General features: G+C 36.0%; 1 protein-coding gene across 1 annotated transcript in view; it reads left to right on the top strand.

Moving 5' to 3' along the window:
- The first annotated feature begins 336 nt into the window (after positions 1 to 336).
- LOC128870739 (5-hydroxytryptamine receptor 2A) overlaps positions 337 to 12,801 on the top strand; it is a 70,654-nt gene continuing 58,189 nt past the window's right edge. The window contains exon 1 of the mRNA XM_054113277.1: positions 337 to 2,037. Coding sequence (XP_053969252.1) covers positions 492 to 2,037 — 1,546 coding nt within the window. The 5' untranslated portion in view covers positions 337 to 491. The remainder of the gene's footprint in view (positions 2,038 to 12,801) is intronic.

Raw genomic sequence — 12,801 nt, 5'->3', positions numbered from 1 at the left:
TCGAGGTATCGATGTTGAAGTTTGTTCAGCAACACTTTGCGCTACAGCAACAATATTCTCACCAAGGCCTCTAGTTTTTGGTCAGCCAGTCCTTTTTCTATGCGCGGCACCAGTTTCTTGAAATTTTTTCATTAGCCTTTGAATTGTCAACGAATTCGGATGATTACTTCCCCCAAACAATCACCACTGGCATCTAGGCGTCACTTTTGAAATACCGTTTAATACCAAAGTGAAAGTTAAGATATTGTAATAAGTTTTTAACTTCACATTTTACAATTTTTTATGATTTGGATCATTTGCTCACGAAAAATTGTATGGCTTTCTTTGCAGAGTCTCAACGTATTCCACTTTGATTTGTATCACGAAAATTCGAAACTAATCTGTGTATAATAAACGCGAATAAAATGACGATTTCACCGTTTTTGTGCCACATGAGACCAAAGAAGTGAGAGCCCACGTCATACAGCGCCCTCCCACTGCTTTATAATGAAATGGATATGCAACAAATATTTGGCGATGAATCAAGTAGAGCATCACACACGACATCAACAACAATTCCAACAGCAAATACCAACATCACCCAACCATACAGCTGCCGGCTGGCAAATACTGCGTGGACACAACTCTGGGAAGCAGACATCTGGTGTGGGCCAAAAGCAAACATCAAAGACAGCACCAGTGACAGTGATGTGGGCAGCAGCAGCAGCAATGATGGAGCAGCACAAAGTGTGCAAACCACAAACCCAACTGACGTTGACAACACTTACCCGCCATCGCCGCTCACTCAAACCTACCGCTGCGTGCTCAGTCAATTCAATACGGCGTTGCGTAGGGCGCGCTACAAATGCCAGCCGATCACGGCAAATGAGGAGGATGGAGAAGTTGAGGTGGAGAAAAATGATATTGGCGAAGGATTCGCGGCAACGGTGTCCGAAACGTTGGGTGGCCCACGGGTGGACGGTGTCAATTGCGTAATGAATACAGAAGTGATAGTGCAACAGCTGCAGCAGCCGGTGGTCGATTTTAATTTGGCGCTCGTGCAAAAGCAGCCGGAACAACTACAGCAATTACAAGATGATCCTCTTAGTCATTTAGTTAATAGTATTAATATTAGTGAAGCAACAACAACTGCAACTTCAACATGCAACATAGTACAAAGCCAAACGCTGTACTGTGATGAATCAACGACAGCCACCAGCATATTGGAGAGCAGCATGCAGACGGCAGCCACAGCAACAACCACTACAGCGAATATGTTTAATACCACTGATGCTGTCAATGTGGCGACAAATACAAGGAACGTAAACTTTGGTTCAAACAGCAGCAATGATTCTATTTTAGATGACTTTATCTGTTACCTGCGCATTCAATACGAACAAATAACCGCATCACTTACACAATCACCCGCCTACCATGCATCGCTGCCTGCTGCAGCATCTGATGACTCGTTCCAGCATAATTTGACTGATAGCTTAAGCGCCAGCAGCGATTTCAGCCGCCATCCATTGAGTAGCGCTTGGCAGCAATTCCTCAGTAGTAGTAGTAATAGACTGAATGCCAGTGAATGGTTGCCACAATTCGGCGCTCAACTGCTAAATGCCACCACTGAACAATTCAACCACAGTTGGCTAGCAGGTGATTATGATGATGATGCGCTCTGGTCGTGGAATGCCTTTGATATGCTGTTGAATGGCAGCAGCTCCGCCATTAGTGATGTTAGCACAGCGCAATTCCCCCTAAGCATCACCACCGAACAGCCGAGGAAATCAGCAGCTTCAGTGTGGGGCCCACGCAACCTCAGCGTTGACTACTCGCTTGGCAATAAGCTATCGAAGCAGCGCGACTATGAGTGGATTTTCCTTTGTGTCATATTTTTCATATTTGCTGGTGGTCTTGGCAACATTCTTGTTTGTTTGGCTGTGGCACGCGACAAAAAATTACAAAATGTAACAAACTATTTTCTCTTCTCGCTGGCGATAGCCGACCTTCTAGTCAGCTTATTCGTGATGCCGCTGGGTGCAATACCGGCCTTTTTGGGTAAGTTATGCACAGTTAATTTGTATGTATGTGGAAAGAAACATTAGCAAATTCCTTAAACTGCTTCCCAATCGTGTTGTTATATTCCCGTTTAATACTCCTTGCCAGCAGATTTTACTGGGTTGCCCATATTCGACGGACCCGTGTGTTTTTTTTTTTAATCAAAGAAAAAAACAATTTTTTTGATGTCGACGATAATAATCATTTTATTAGATTCAACTAGATTTGTTAACATCACTTTTTGAATATCATATCTCTCAAATGACCGCCTTGAGCCTGTACGGCGTATAGTGCCCGTTTTGCAGCATTTTGCATAGTTTTAGCTAACATTTCGGCTGAAGTAGCGGCTATTTCCTCACGGATGTTGTTCTTCAGCTCTTCTATGGTCTTTGGCTTATTAATAAAACCTTTGATTTTAAATATCCCCAAAAGAAGAAGTCAGGTGGCGTTAAATCGGGCGAACGCGGTGGCCAGTCAAAATCGCCATTTTTCGCCATCAAACGAAGAGGAAACAATTTCTTCAAAAAATCGATTGTGGTGCGAGCTGTGTGTGGTGGAGCGCCGTCTTGTTGAATCCAGAACTGCCTCATACGCTTTCGACGAATAATTGGCACCACAATTTTATTCTTCTTCTTTTCACAATTGACTTCTTTTGTTGAATGTAAATTTCAACAATTAGGGAGCGCTCGCGTGGCTCGTACTGTTCCATGGTAAAAATCTGCTTGGACTGACACTTTCAACGCGGTATGTCATTAAGCGATCAGACGTCTCTGTCAAAATATACAGGGCTGCCAGATGGATCTGTCGAATATGGGCAATCCTGTACTTGTTCAGTTTAAGAACGCCACGTTGGAGTTGAAAAGTTATTCATAAGTCACCTAAATAATAGTCACAACCGATTTGGTGCTCATTTGTTTTTACGACATCCTGAAGAACATTCCGGTCAAAGACCTAAAACACTTTTTCGAAAAGCTTTTAGATCACTCAAAACAGTGTATCGAGGCCAGAGAGGACGATTTTGAATAAATAAATTCGAAGTTATCAGAACAAAGCTTCTGTCGTTTCTATTTTAGCTCAGTCTCGTTTATTTTGAACTTCACCTTGTATATGCCATGAATCAATTAACGAAACCTGCTAATCAGCAGTTTAACAATGAAATTTAGATTAAGATTAATACAAGATAAATACAGGTGATACGCGAAGGGATGAAACTAAAAATAGGGATAAAGATAAAAATAAGACAGAGTTGAGGATAAAGGCAAAGGTAAAGCAAAAAAATTAAGATATAGAGCAGAATAGTAATAGAGACTAAGATAAGGATAAAGAAACAAAGACAGAGATAAAACAGAGAGTGATTAAAACACCAACTACGACAACTATTTACAAAGGGAATCGGTCTTTTTCGAATTTCGAATTTCGACCACGGGCAATACTTACAATATTTACATTTTAACTTCACAAGGGAATATGCAAAACAAAACCATTTTGTTTTACTTATTTACCTTCCTGAAATATAATCAAAACTGATTATAAAGAGTCCTTAAAATGTTATATCTGGGCATCAGTAGTGAATAAGTTTTTAAACACTACTCTTTTTTTGTCATCTTTGTCAAGTAGACAGACAAAAAGTAAGGTGAATTTGGTTGTAAAATGAAAAATCTTTATTTATTCTTGTAAATCTATTTCATCCCCTTCAAAATAGTCCCCTCAGCACATTCTTCTATTCAGCTTTTATCTCATGAATCGACTCGAAACGCGTTCTCGGAAGTGGTCTCTTGAGTTTTGCGAATAGCCAAAAGTCACACGGAGCCAAATCAGGCGAATAAGGTGGAACGATATGCGTGGAATTTTTGGCGAAATGGTCACGAAGAACGAGTGCAGTGTGAGACTTTGCATTATCGTGATGCAAAAACCAAGAGTTGTTGGCCCATAATTCTGGTCTTTTTAGACGAATTGCTTCACGTAAACGACGCATAACGCTCAAATAATATTCCTTATTAACAGTTTGGCCAGGTGGAAGGAATTCATAGTGCACCACACCACGAAAATCGAAAAAAATGTCATCATGATCTTTATTTTTGAACGACTTTGACGTGCTCTTTTCGGTCTGGCGGTTGTTTCAGGGTCGTAAGCATAAATCCAAGTCTTATCTCCCAAAATGATGCATTTGAGCTTGTCCTGATAGTCTGAAAGCATTGTTTCACACACATCAACGTGACGACTTTTTTCCAAGAAATTGAGAGTTTTCGGTACCAAACGAGATTTGACTTTTCGTAGGCCCAAATGGTCTTTCAAAATGGTTTTCACAGATCCTTCTGATATTCCAATCATATCAGTCAACCGACGATTTTTGAGCACTAACTCCTTCACTTTATTGACGTGTTGGTCATCTGTTGACGTCAATGGTCGCCCGGAGCGCTCCAAGTCATCAACACGTTCTCGACCCTCTTTGAAGTCTTTGCACCACTTATAAACATTTTTCTGCGACATGGTCGAATCACCAAATGCCTTCTGCAACATGCTAAACGTTTCCGCAGCCGAAATTTCATTCCGCAAACAAAATTTGATGGCACTTCTCTGCTCAATCAAATTAGACATTGTAAAAATCGAGAAATGCACTCTTAGTCGTTTCGTAAACACAAGCGTAAATATATTACTGATAATGACATTCACAGTTGGCCAAATGCTATTAACAGTGCTACCAACTCATGAAAAAAAAAACTAGAGCAAAATTTTAATCCCGCGAAGTTTGACAAATAAATTCACCTTACTTTTTGCCCAAAGTAGTACAATTCTACACGATAGAACAAAGCGATAAAATTATTGAAGCTTGTTATGAAAAAGGCCGATCGCAAAATTCGTAATTTTTTGGTGAAAATAATTGCCTGGATGAGTCGACAATCTAAAGCCTAGTGAAAAAATTTCAACAAACTGGTTCATAGGTGAATGGAAAAAGGATTGGCAGACCAAAAACTGGACGCTCTCAACAATTTGTCATTCATGAAACGACTCTTTGGCGGATTGTACTTGTAGACGTGCTCATGGTGGATATTTAAGTGAGCAGTGTTTTGAATAAAAAATAGTGAAACCTGAGAGAATCTAAAGTTTTACATGTTTTTGAAAGGCCCTTTATTATAGAATTATGGTAACTAGCAGCAGATTCTATCGGCTTAAAAAATAAATAAGGATCGGATACTTTTTCCTTAATTATTAAAAAAAAAAAACACGAATAATCCGGAAAACCTTGATATTCTTCGAATTCTAGAAATATTATTTACCGAAGCGTGCACATCATTAGTTGCCAGTAGCACTTCATTTGCTTAATCCATGGCCCATTTAATCCAAAAGCAAATAAAGTTGCTGTTCTTCCGGTTTAAATCTCATACACCGTTACGCACACTAAAAGCTATCCTCATACTATTATTACTTTGACAAGGCACTTAAAATATACGCCGCGTATAAAAAATTTCCCTTTCGTCCGAACTTAGCCACTTCTCAGCGTGTTTGTTCTTAAATTTGTTGTAGCTTATTCCAATTTGTAGCAAAAATTAATCTTTTGTTTGTTTAATATAACCCAATTCCCTAAAAATGGTAGTAAAAGTTGAAAAAGATGAATCACAGCATGTCGGTAAATGGAGAGTTAATTTCTGTATGTGCGGCATGTATTGATTCTATTTTGTTGTTTTATTTGATATGATAAAAGTTTTGCTAAAGCACTGTTAGCAAAATGTAATATATTTGGAATGGCATGAGTTGGTCAAAGTTTATTTACTTTTTAAAGTAGTTTTAATTTTACTTTGTGTGAAAAGACACACTCACAAACCTACACAAGCAAATGCACATAAGTAATTCTATGTGTTTTTGATTTTGTCGATAAAATCTTTTTAAAACTTTGAGGAAATAAAAATAGAACTTTTTCAATGCGTTGGCAGATAGAGTGATTGGCAGTTAAAGTAATCAATAAAAAGGAACCATAAATTTCATCATTTTAATTTAGTAATTTTCAATTCTTGCAGTTAAGCAATTCATGCATATTTGTGGGTAAAACTTTATTGCTTAGGTATACTTGATGCCATCGTCGATTCCACTTTAGTTTTTGCAAATTTTACTAAAAACGAAATGAGTCCACACTCCAGGAATAAGTGTTTTGAAAATTTGTTTAACTGCCGTATTAGGGTTTGTTGAAAGTGGAATTGCCCACCTTCGCTATTACCTAGGCCTTACAGCTGAACTGTGGCCGCTTGGTTAGCAGAACTCATTCTTTTAGTTAGAACCTATTTATTGCTGAGATATTTCTTGCAGTGGTGAATATCTATTTTAGACAACAACAATTTTGATGAAGAATGCAGCAGTGACATAAGCTATATTTCACAATTCCCTAAACTACAGGGTCCGGCACTTGAAGTGTAACCAATTGAAAAGGTCATACATTTAGTTTGGTGCCCGAATGTGACTTCCAGGTATTTTGGGCCACTCGCGGACAATGGCTTTGGTGAATATTTTAGTTTGAACCTCGCTCTACAAAATGTAACAAAAACAATAATCTATTGGACTCGCGTCTGGTGAATTTGAGATCCATTGTGTGAACGTTATGAAGTTCGGAACGTTGAATTTTAGCCAGTCTTGGTTCACTCGAGCTTTGTGAGACGGTACCGAGTCCTGTTGAAACGTCCATGGTCTGTCCAGAGCTTCAAAGCAACCTCCACAATACTTGCCCGATAATATTTCGCATTTACCTTGACGCCAGGCTTGATGAAAACGATTGGAGAGCACCCATCTGCGGTTACAGCGGACCAAACCATTACCTGTGGCGCCTGTGGTGATGCGTCCTGGTGGCCAATCGATGACTCATATTCTCTAATGAACGGTCAGTCAAATGAACTCTAGCATTTTGGGTGTTTACGAGTTTCTCAATTTGAAAAATTTCCTTGTCAGAAAGCACAATGTTCGGAACACGGAAATTGGCCGCTTTCGGCTAAGTGAACCAACTCCTTGACTCTCTCAAATCTGACTTGTTGTTGCTTTGGTGTGATGTCATGCGCCATTTGGATCTTCTAAGGTTTGACATTGAGATCAATTTTCAGCATGCGGTGGATGCTACGATCAGATATTTTCTGTTCCTTCGCCATTTGATTAGCCCTTCCTCACTTTTTTAACCATTTCACGTGACGTTGCAGTCTTTTGATAAGTACCACCATGACATTTCTCGATGCAACATTAGCATTGTAACCAGCAATAGCGCGATAAACAAAACTTTATTTATTTTGAGCTGTTCGAGCTCACGAACAATCGCTGAGTGTGATTTTACTGATTTTCTTTTTTCGCGTTTACTCTCGACAAAATTCTTCCGCTCCGACATTCACAGAGAAAGAGCGTGAGTGGTTAGTGTACCAAATGAAATAAAGCCCGCAACAAGCATTCCAAGGTTAACTGAAATGCCCAAAAAAGGCTTAGGTAAGACTTGCAATCTAGAAACTGTTCGAAAAATACTGAAGAAAGCAAATTTAAATGATAGAATAGCCAGTAATTATCACTGAAAATATCAAAACGGCGTTTTAGTGGTACTTGGGGAGTGCCAGTTTGGTACTTCAACCATTTTATCATTGGAATCCGGAAAATAAAGTTTTGGCAATTCATTCATATTAAAAGATATATATTTTTATACCATTACGCATAAAGAGCGAAATAAGAATAGTTCCCGTTATCTATATATGTTATTGCGCAGGAATTGGTTGACAAATTCCAATTTATTTGCTAGTTATTTAATAACAAAACGAATTTAGGAAATAAAACAAGTAGAAAGAAAAATAAGAAATTTGTTTTTTTGAACTTATTCAATATTCGAAATTTAGTTTAATTTCATAGTTGCTCTTGGTTTTTTTTTTTTGTTTTAAAGATATAGTTCATTCTCCTGCAAAAATTATATAAATCCAAGCTTCACACTTTGTGCAAATAAAAATGAAATAAATAAAAAATAAAAAAAGGAAACAATTAATAAATAAAAAAGGAAAAATATTAAAAATTTCAAACTCTTTAACCAGAATTTTTCATCAGAAAAATTTCGAGTGTGCAGTTTTATAGCCCATTTAATTGTGACACGCTCATAATAAGTTTAAAGGGGCTCACAAATCATGTTGGTATTTGGCAATTTTTTTGCTGACGGTGTTGAGTGTTTCCATATAAAAAAGGTTGGTTACACCCTTAACATTACTAATCTAAACGTTCGTGGACTTGCTTATAGGTTTCATAACACTTCTTCGTAATTTTATATTGAAATAAATCGCCAAATATACACAAATAATGAAAAATATAGATTAATCAAAATTGAAAACTTAAGAACTTCACCATGTACCATTTTTTTATGAACAGAAGTGCTGGTCAAATGGACATACGTAGCAATACGTAGCATTCATGATAAATATAGAGTTTTTCAATAGGTGCGCTTCAACTTTTTTCCGATAGGGAGGGCGAACGATGCAATATTTTTTTATTTTTCGCTTGTCATTTGTAAACTTCATTTGTATACAACGATTTCAAATCGTGCAAATTTTTTATGAAAATAATCGTTCTGTTGCTGCTACTTTAAGAGCATTACGGCCATTTTACGGCCCATTTAACAAGCCGTCCCGTTTTGGGGTTATGTGAAGTCATTGGTCTACAGTAACAAGCCGGCGACGATTTGTAAGCTCAGAGCCAATATTGAACGCGAAATTGCTGGAATTTCGGCCGATTTATGCAAAAGAGTGGTCGAAAATTGGGTTCAACGATTGGACTTCGTAAAACGTGCACGCGGTGGTCATGCAAAGGAAATCGAATTTCATACTTAAATGTATATGTTCAAACTCGATAATAAAAAAAAAATTAGTTAAAAAAGTCAAACCGATTGTGTTTTATTCAAAAAAGTTCAAAAGTTGAAGCGCTCTTACTGAAAAACCCTATATTTGGACTGATTGGGCGACTTCATGGCTGAGCTTTTGCAGTTTTAATAAATGTAAGTCCGTGCAGCTTCGTTAAAATAGTTTTCTATATACTCCGCCACACATCCCTTAACAAGATGGCTGAGTCGTTCCACCTAAAGGTAACATGGGTTCCTGTATTTTGCGACATTGAGGGTAACTGCAGAGCCGATGAACTAACGAGACTCGATACCAAATTGTCTGATGAATACATAGACAACGACATAGGCATACCCGTACAAACATGTATGGTACTTACCTCTGAGGAAATTGTAAGATTAACGAAAGAAAGATGGCATAATGAAACCACCTGCAAAATCGCTCGACAATTGTGGCCGACTCTCAATACCAACCCACAGAATCTAGGCTAAGCCAACATAAGCACAGTCTTAGCCCACTAATTTCAGTCATAACGGAGCACTTCCTAATAGGTAGGCAAGCCCAAAAGATGGGTTTGCAAACAAATGACTCTCGCAGAAGTTGAATAAGCACCTTCTGTGCCATTGTCCTGCTGTACCCAGATGTAGATTTACTCCTCTAGGTAAACAGTTTTTTATTGAATTAGAAGTTATGAGTTCTGCAGAAATCAGGGATATTCTAAAATTGTTTAAAAGTAGACACTGATTTTAGGAGAGACAGGTGACAAGTTGCTATAAGCCTGAGTGTGTCCCACAGGACAGTCGCTTCTACCTAACCTAACCTAAATAGTTATGTGATCTCCGAATATTTTCACAAAAGACACCACGGTTCATGAGTGAAAAGTTATGATAAATGCCTTTAAACTCAATAAAATTATGTAAGAACCATTTAAAGTAGAATAAATTGATATCAAACTGGCACAGAGTGCCAGAATAGTCCGAAGAGCGCGCGACCGTCAATCATTATCAATCTGCTCAAAAACGAGAAGTAATAAAAATTATTAAAAACTGAATAAAAACTTCATCATTAGAATAGAGAAAGATATGTCCAGGATCCATGTACACACTCGTACTACCCATAAAGTGCTGAGTGCTCGAGTTTAGAGAGAAAACCATTGATAACCAAGGTCTATAAAATTTAGCGGTTTTGCTTTGCTGTGGGATATGTAAATAAAACAAATCAATTTTTGAGATAAAGTAATCTTCACGGATGGGACCAAATTTTGTGTTTATCGTTTCGATGGCACTTGAATGTGCAACAGTTAAACAAGGGCCTGGTGGAGTCAAGGTGTGGGAATGTATGGAGTTGGCAAGCTTGTCTCTATCGAAAATATTTTGAATAATATGGTTAAACACATTTTGAATATTTAAAAAGCAAATTTCTAAAAAAAAACCGGTTGAAAGCCAATTGATTTTCAGCGGAACAACGACCACAAGCATTACGCCGAAATGGTTGAAGACATCTCACTTTAAAATCATCACCTCAATCAACGGACCTCAATCGCATAGAATATTTGCGGGATCACTTGGGCAAAAAGGTCAGAAAACAACACAAAGCATCAAAAAATACGCTGGAAGAAATATTATTGGAATAATAGGGGTAAATTGGTCCCGGTGTATCAAATTTTCTATACCGATTTAGCACCGAGTGCTCGAAGTTTTTATATCCAAAGGAAAATATACGAGATATTAAGAACTCTGAGCGTCGATCACAATCATACTTTTTAATATTTTTTCCAAATAAGTATATACTTATATAGTTACTTTTTTACTTTTGCCTATACCCTGGGTGTTGTGGTTCCTCATACACTAAATACTCTAAGAGGCATTCAATTTTGTCCATGTGTGTCCTTATATATAAGTGAAAATACCGTTAAAAAATAAACGCCAAAAATAGAGCTTATTTTTCTTTGTCGCTATATTGAATAAAAACAAATATTATAAAGTATCAACGAAAATATTTTCGCAAATGGAACTGAAAAACACTTAACGCATATGAATAAAACAACTCTATAAATATGTATGTATGTGTGTATGGTATTTATGCATTGCGAAGAATTTAAAATCAATGCCAATGGCATTGAAAAATTATACTCATACGTTAACTCTATTTTGCAAACAGATTTCATGGCCGCAGCAAAGGCAGTAAGCTCCAAAAATCTCATATTGCTACGAAAACCTTCTCCCTTTTGAATTGGCGATTGGCCAAAATAAAATAACCAAAGACTGCGCTTGGTCGGCTTGAGCGTACTTGTAGGTATGTGCATGTACAGTGGCGGTCAAAATAATTGCTGAGCGGCGTATTGCAAAGTTTCAACTATCTATTTTTTTTATTAAATTTGTTTATTTTCCTTTTTATAAAAATAATTATTTATATTACAAGAAGCACATAACTCAATGTGCGAGACTTAAAAAAATACAACAAACTTTTGATTAAAAGTTCTAACTTTTCAGTCTGAATTTTCAGAGAAATGCTGCGTATAATAAATAAAAATATTTTGATACATTCAATTTTATTTTATATTTAAATTTTGGTAAACTATTGTGCAAATTTAGAGTTGCTGTAAATTTTCATTGAATTTTGATAACTTTTTTTGCTGGCGGTGCTTTCATAGAACGAACACACGAAAAATTCTGATTAAAAATTTGGATATTTGGTGATTAAAAATTTTGGAAGTGCGATGAAAATTTTTTTAATTTTGCACAAAGTTTAAAACTTTGAATTATATGTATTTGATTGTGTGACTGAACTATATAGTTATAAAAACAAATTTTTCAAATTTGAGTACAATTTTTTAAAATATTTTTATAATTTTTATGAAAATTTTTAGAATTTTTTTTTTAAATTTAATTGGGCTATAAAACTAACAAAAATTCTGAATAGGTTTGGCAGCCGCATCGCACATAGAGACAGCGATGACACTCAGACCACGAAATGTGTCCGTTGTGAGAAATTCTGACTTAAAATTTTGAAATTCTGATAAAAACTTTTTGAATTATTTTTTAAACTTTGCACAAAGTTTGAAATTTTGAACTATACACATGTATATATTTGATTATGGAATCAATTATATTTTTATAAAAAACATTTGACTAAAAAAATTTGATTAAAAAATTAAAATCAATTTAAATACTTTTTTTTCAATACTTCTTAAATGTTGAAATTTCGATGAAAATTTTTAGAATTGTTTTTAATTCAATCTGGGCTACAAAACTGATTAACTAGAATTTTTCAAAAATTCTGGCTAAAAATGTATCAAATTTGATGAACACTTTTAGAATTATTTCAAATTTTGCTCAAAGTTTTAAACTTTGATCTAACTATATATAGTTGTTGTTTGTAGTATGAGTTATATTTTTATGAAAAAAATTGTATTCAAAAATTAAAATTGATTTCAATAATTAATTTTTTTTAATATTTTGGGGATTTGATAAAAACTTTCAGAATTTTCGTATATTTAAATTGTTTTAAATCAGAATTAAAAAAAAAATTAGGACTAAAAATTGTGCAAATTCGATGAAAACTGATTTATAGTTTTTGTTTGTAGTATGAATTATATTTGTATGAATTATTATATACTAGCTGTACCCGGCGCACGTTACTACGCCAACAACTAAAATAAATTTAAGAAAAATAACTTTAAAGAGAAATAAGTACGCAAATATTCAATTCATTCTAAACCATTTTATTGATTTTATATCGAAAAAATCGGTTGAACGGGGCAGAAGTTGTTACTCTGCAGCGCCACCTGGTGGCGAGTGGCAGCAATGATCATATTCTGCAAAGCTTCTCCGTGGAAAAATACTTATAAATATATACCAATTTTTATAATAACTGCTCCAGTAATTTTTGAGTTCATCGAGGACATACAAATAAACATAAATTTTTT

This window comes from Anastrepha ludens, chromosome 2 (genome assembly GCF_028408465.1).
Source record: "Anastrepha ludens isolate Willacy chromosome 2, idAnaLude1.1, whole genome shotgun sequence".
Taxonomy (NCBI): domain Eukaryota; kingdom Metazoa; phylum Arthropoda; class Insecta; order Diptera; family Tephritidae; genus Anastrepha; species Anastrepha ludens.
The sequence above is the reverse complement of the archived record's forward strand: the minus strand, read 5'-3'. Positions and strand labels throughout refer to the sequence as shown.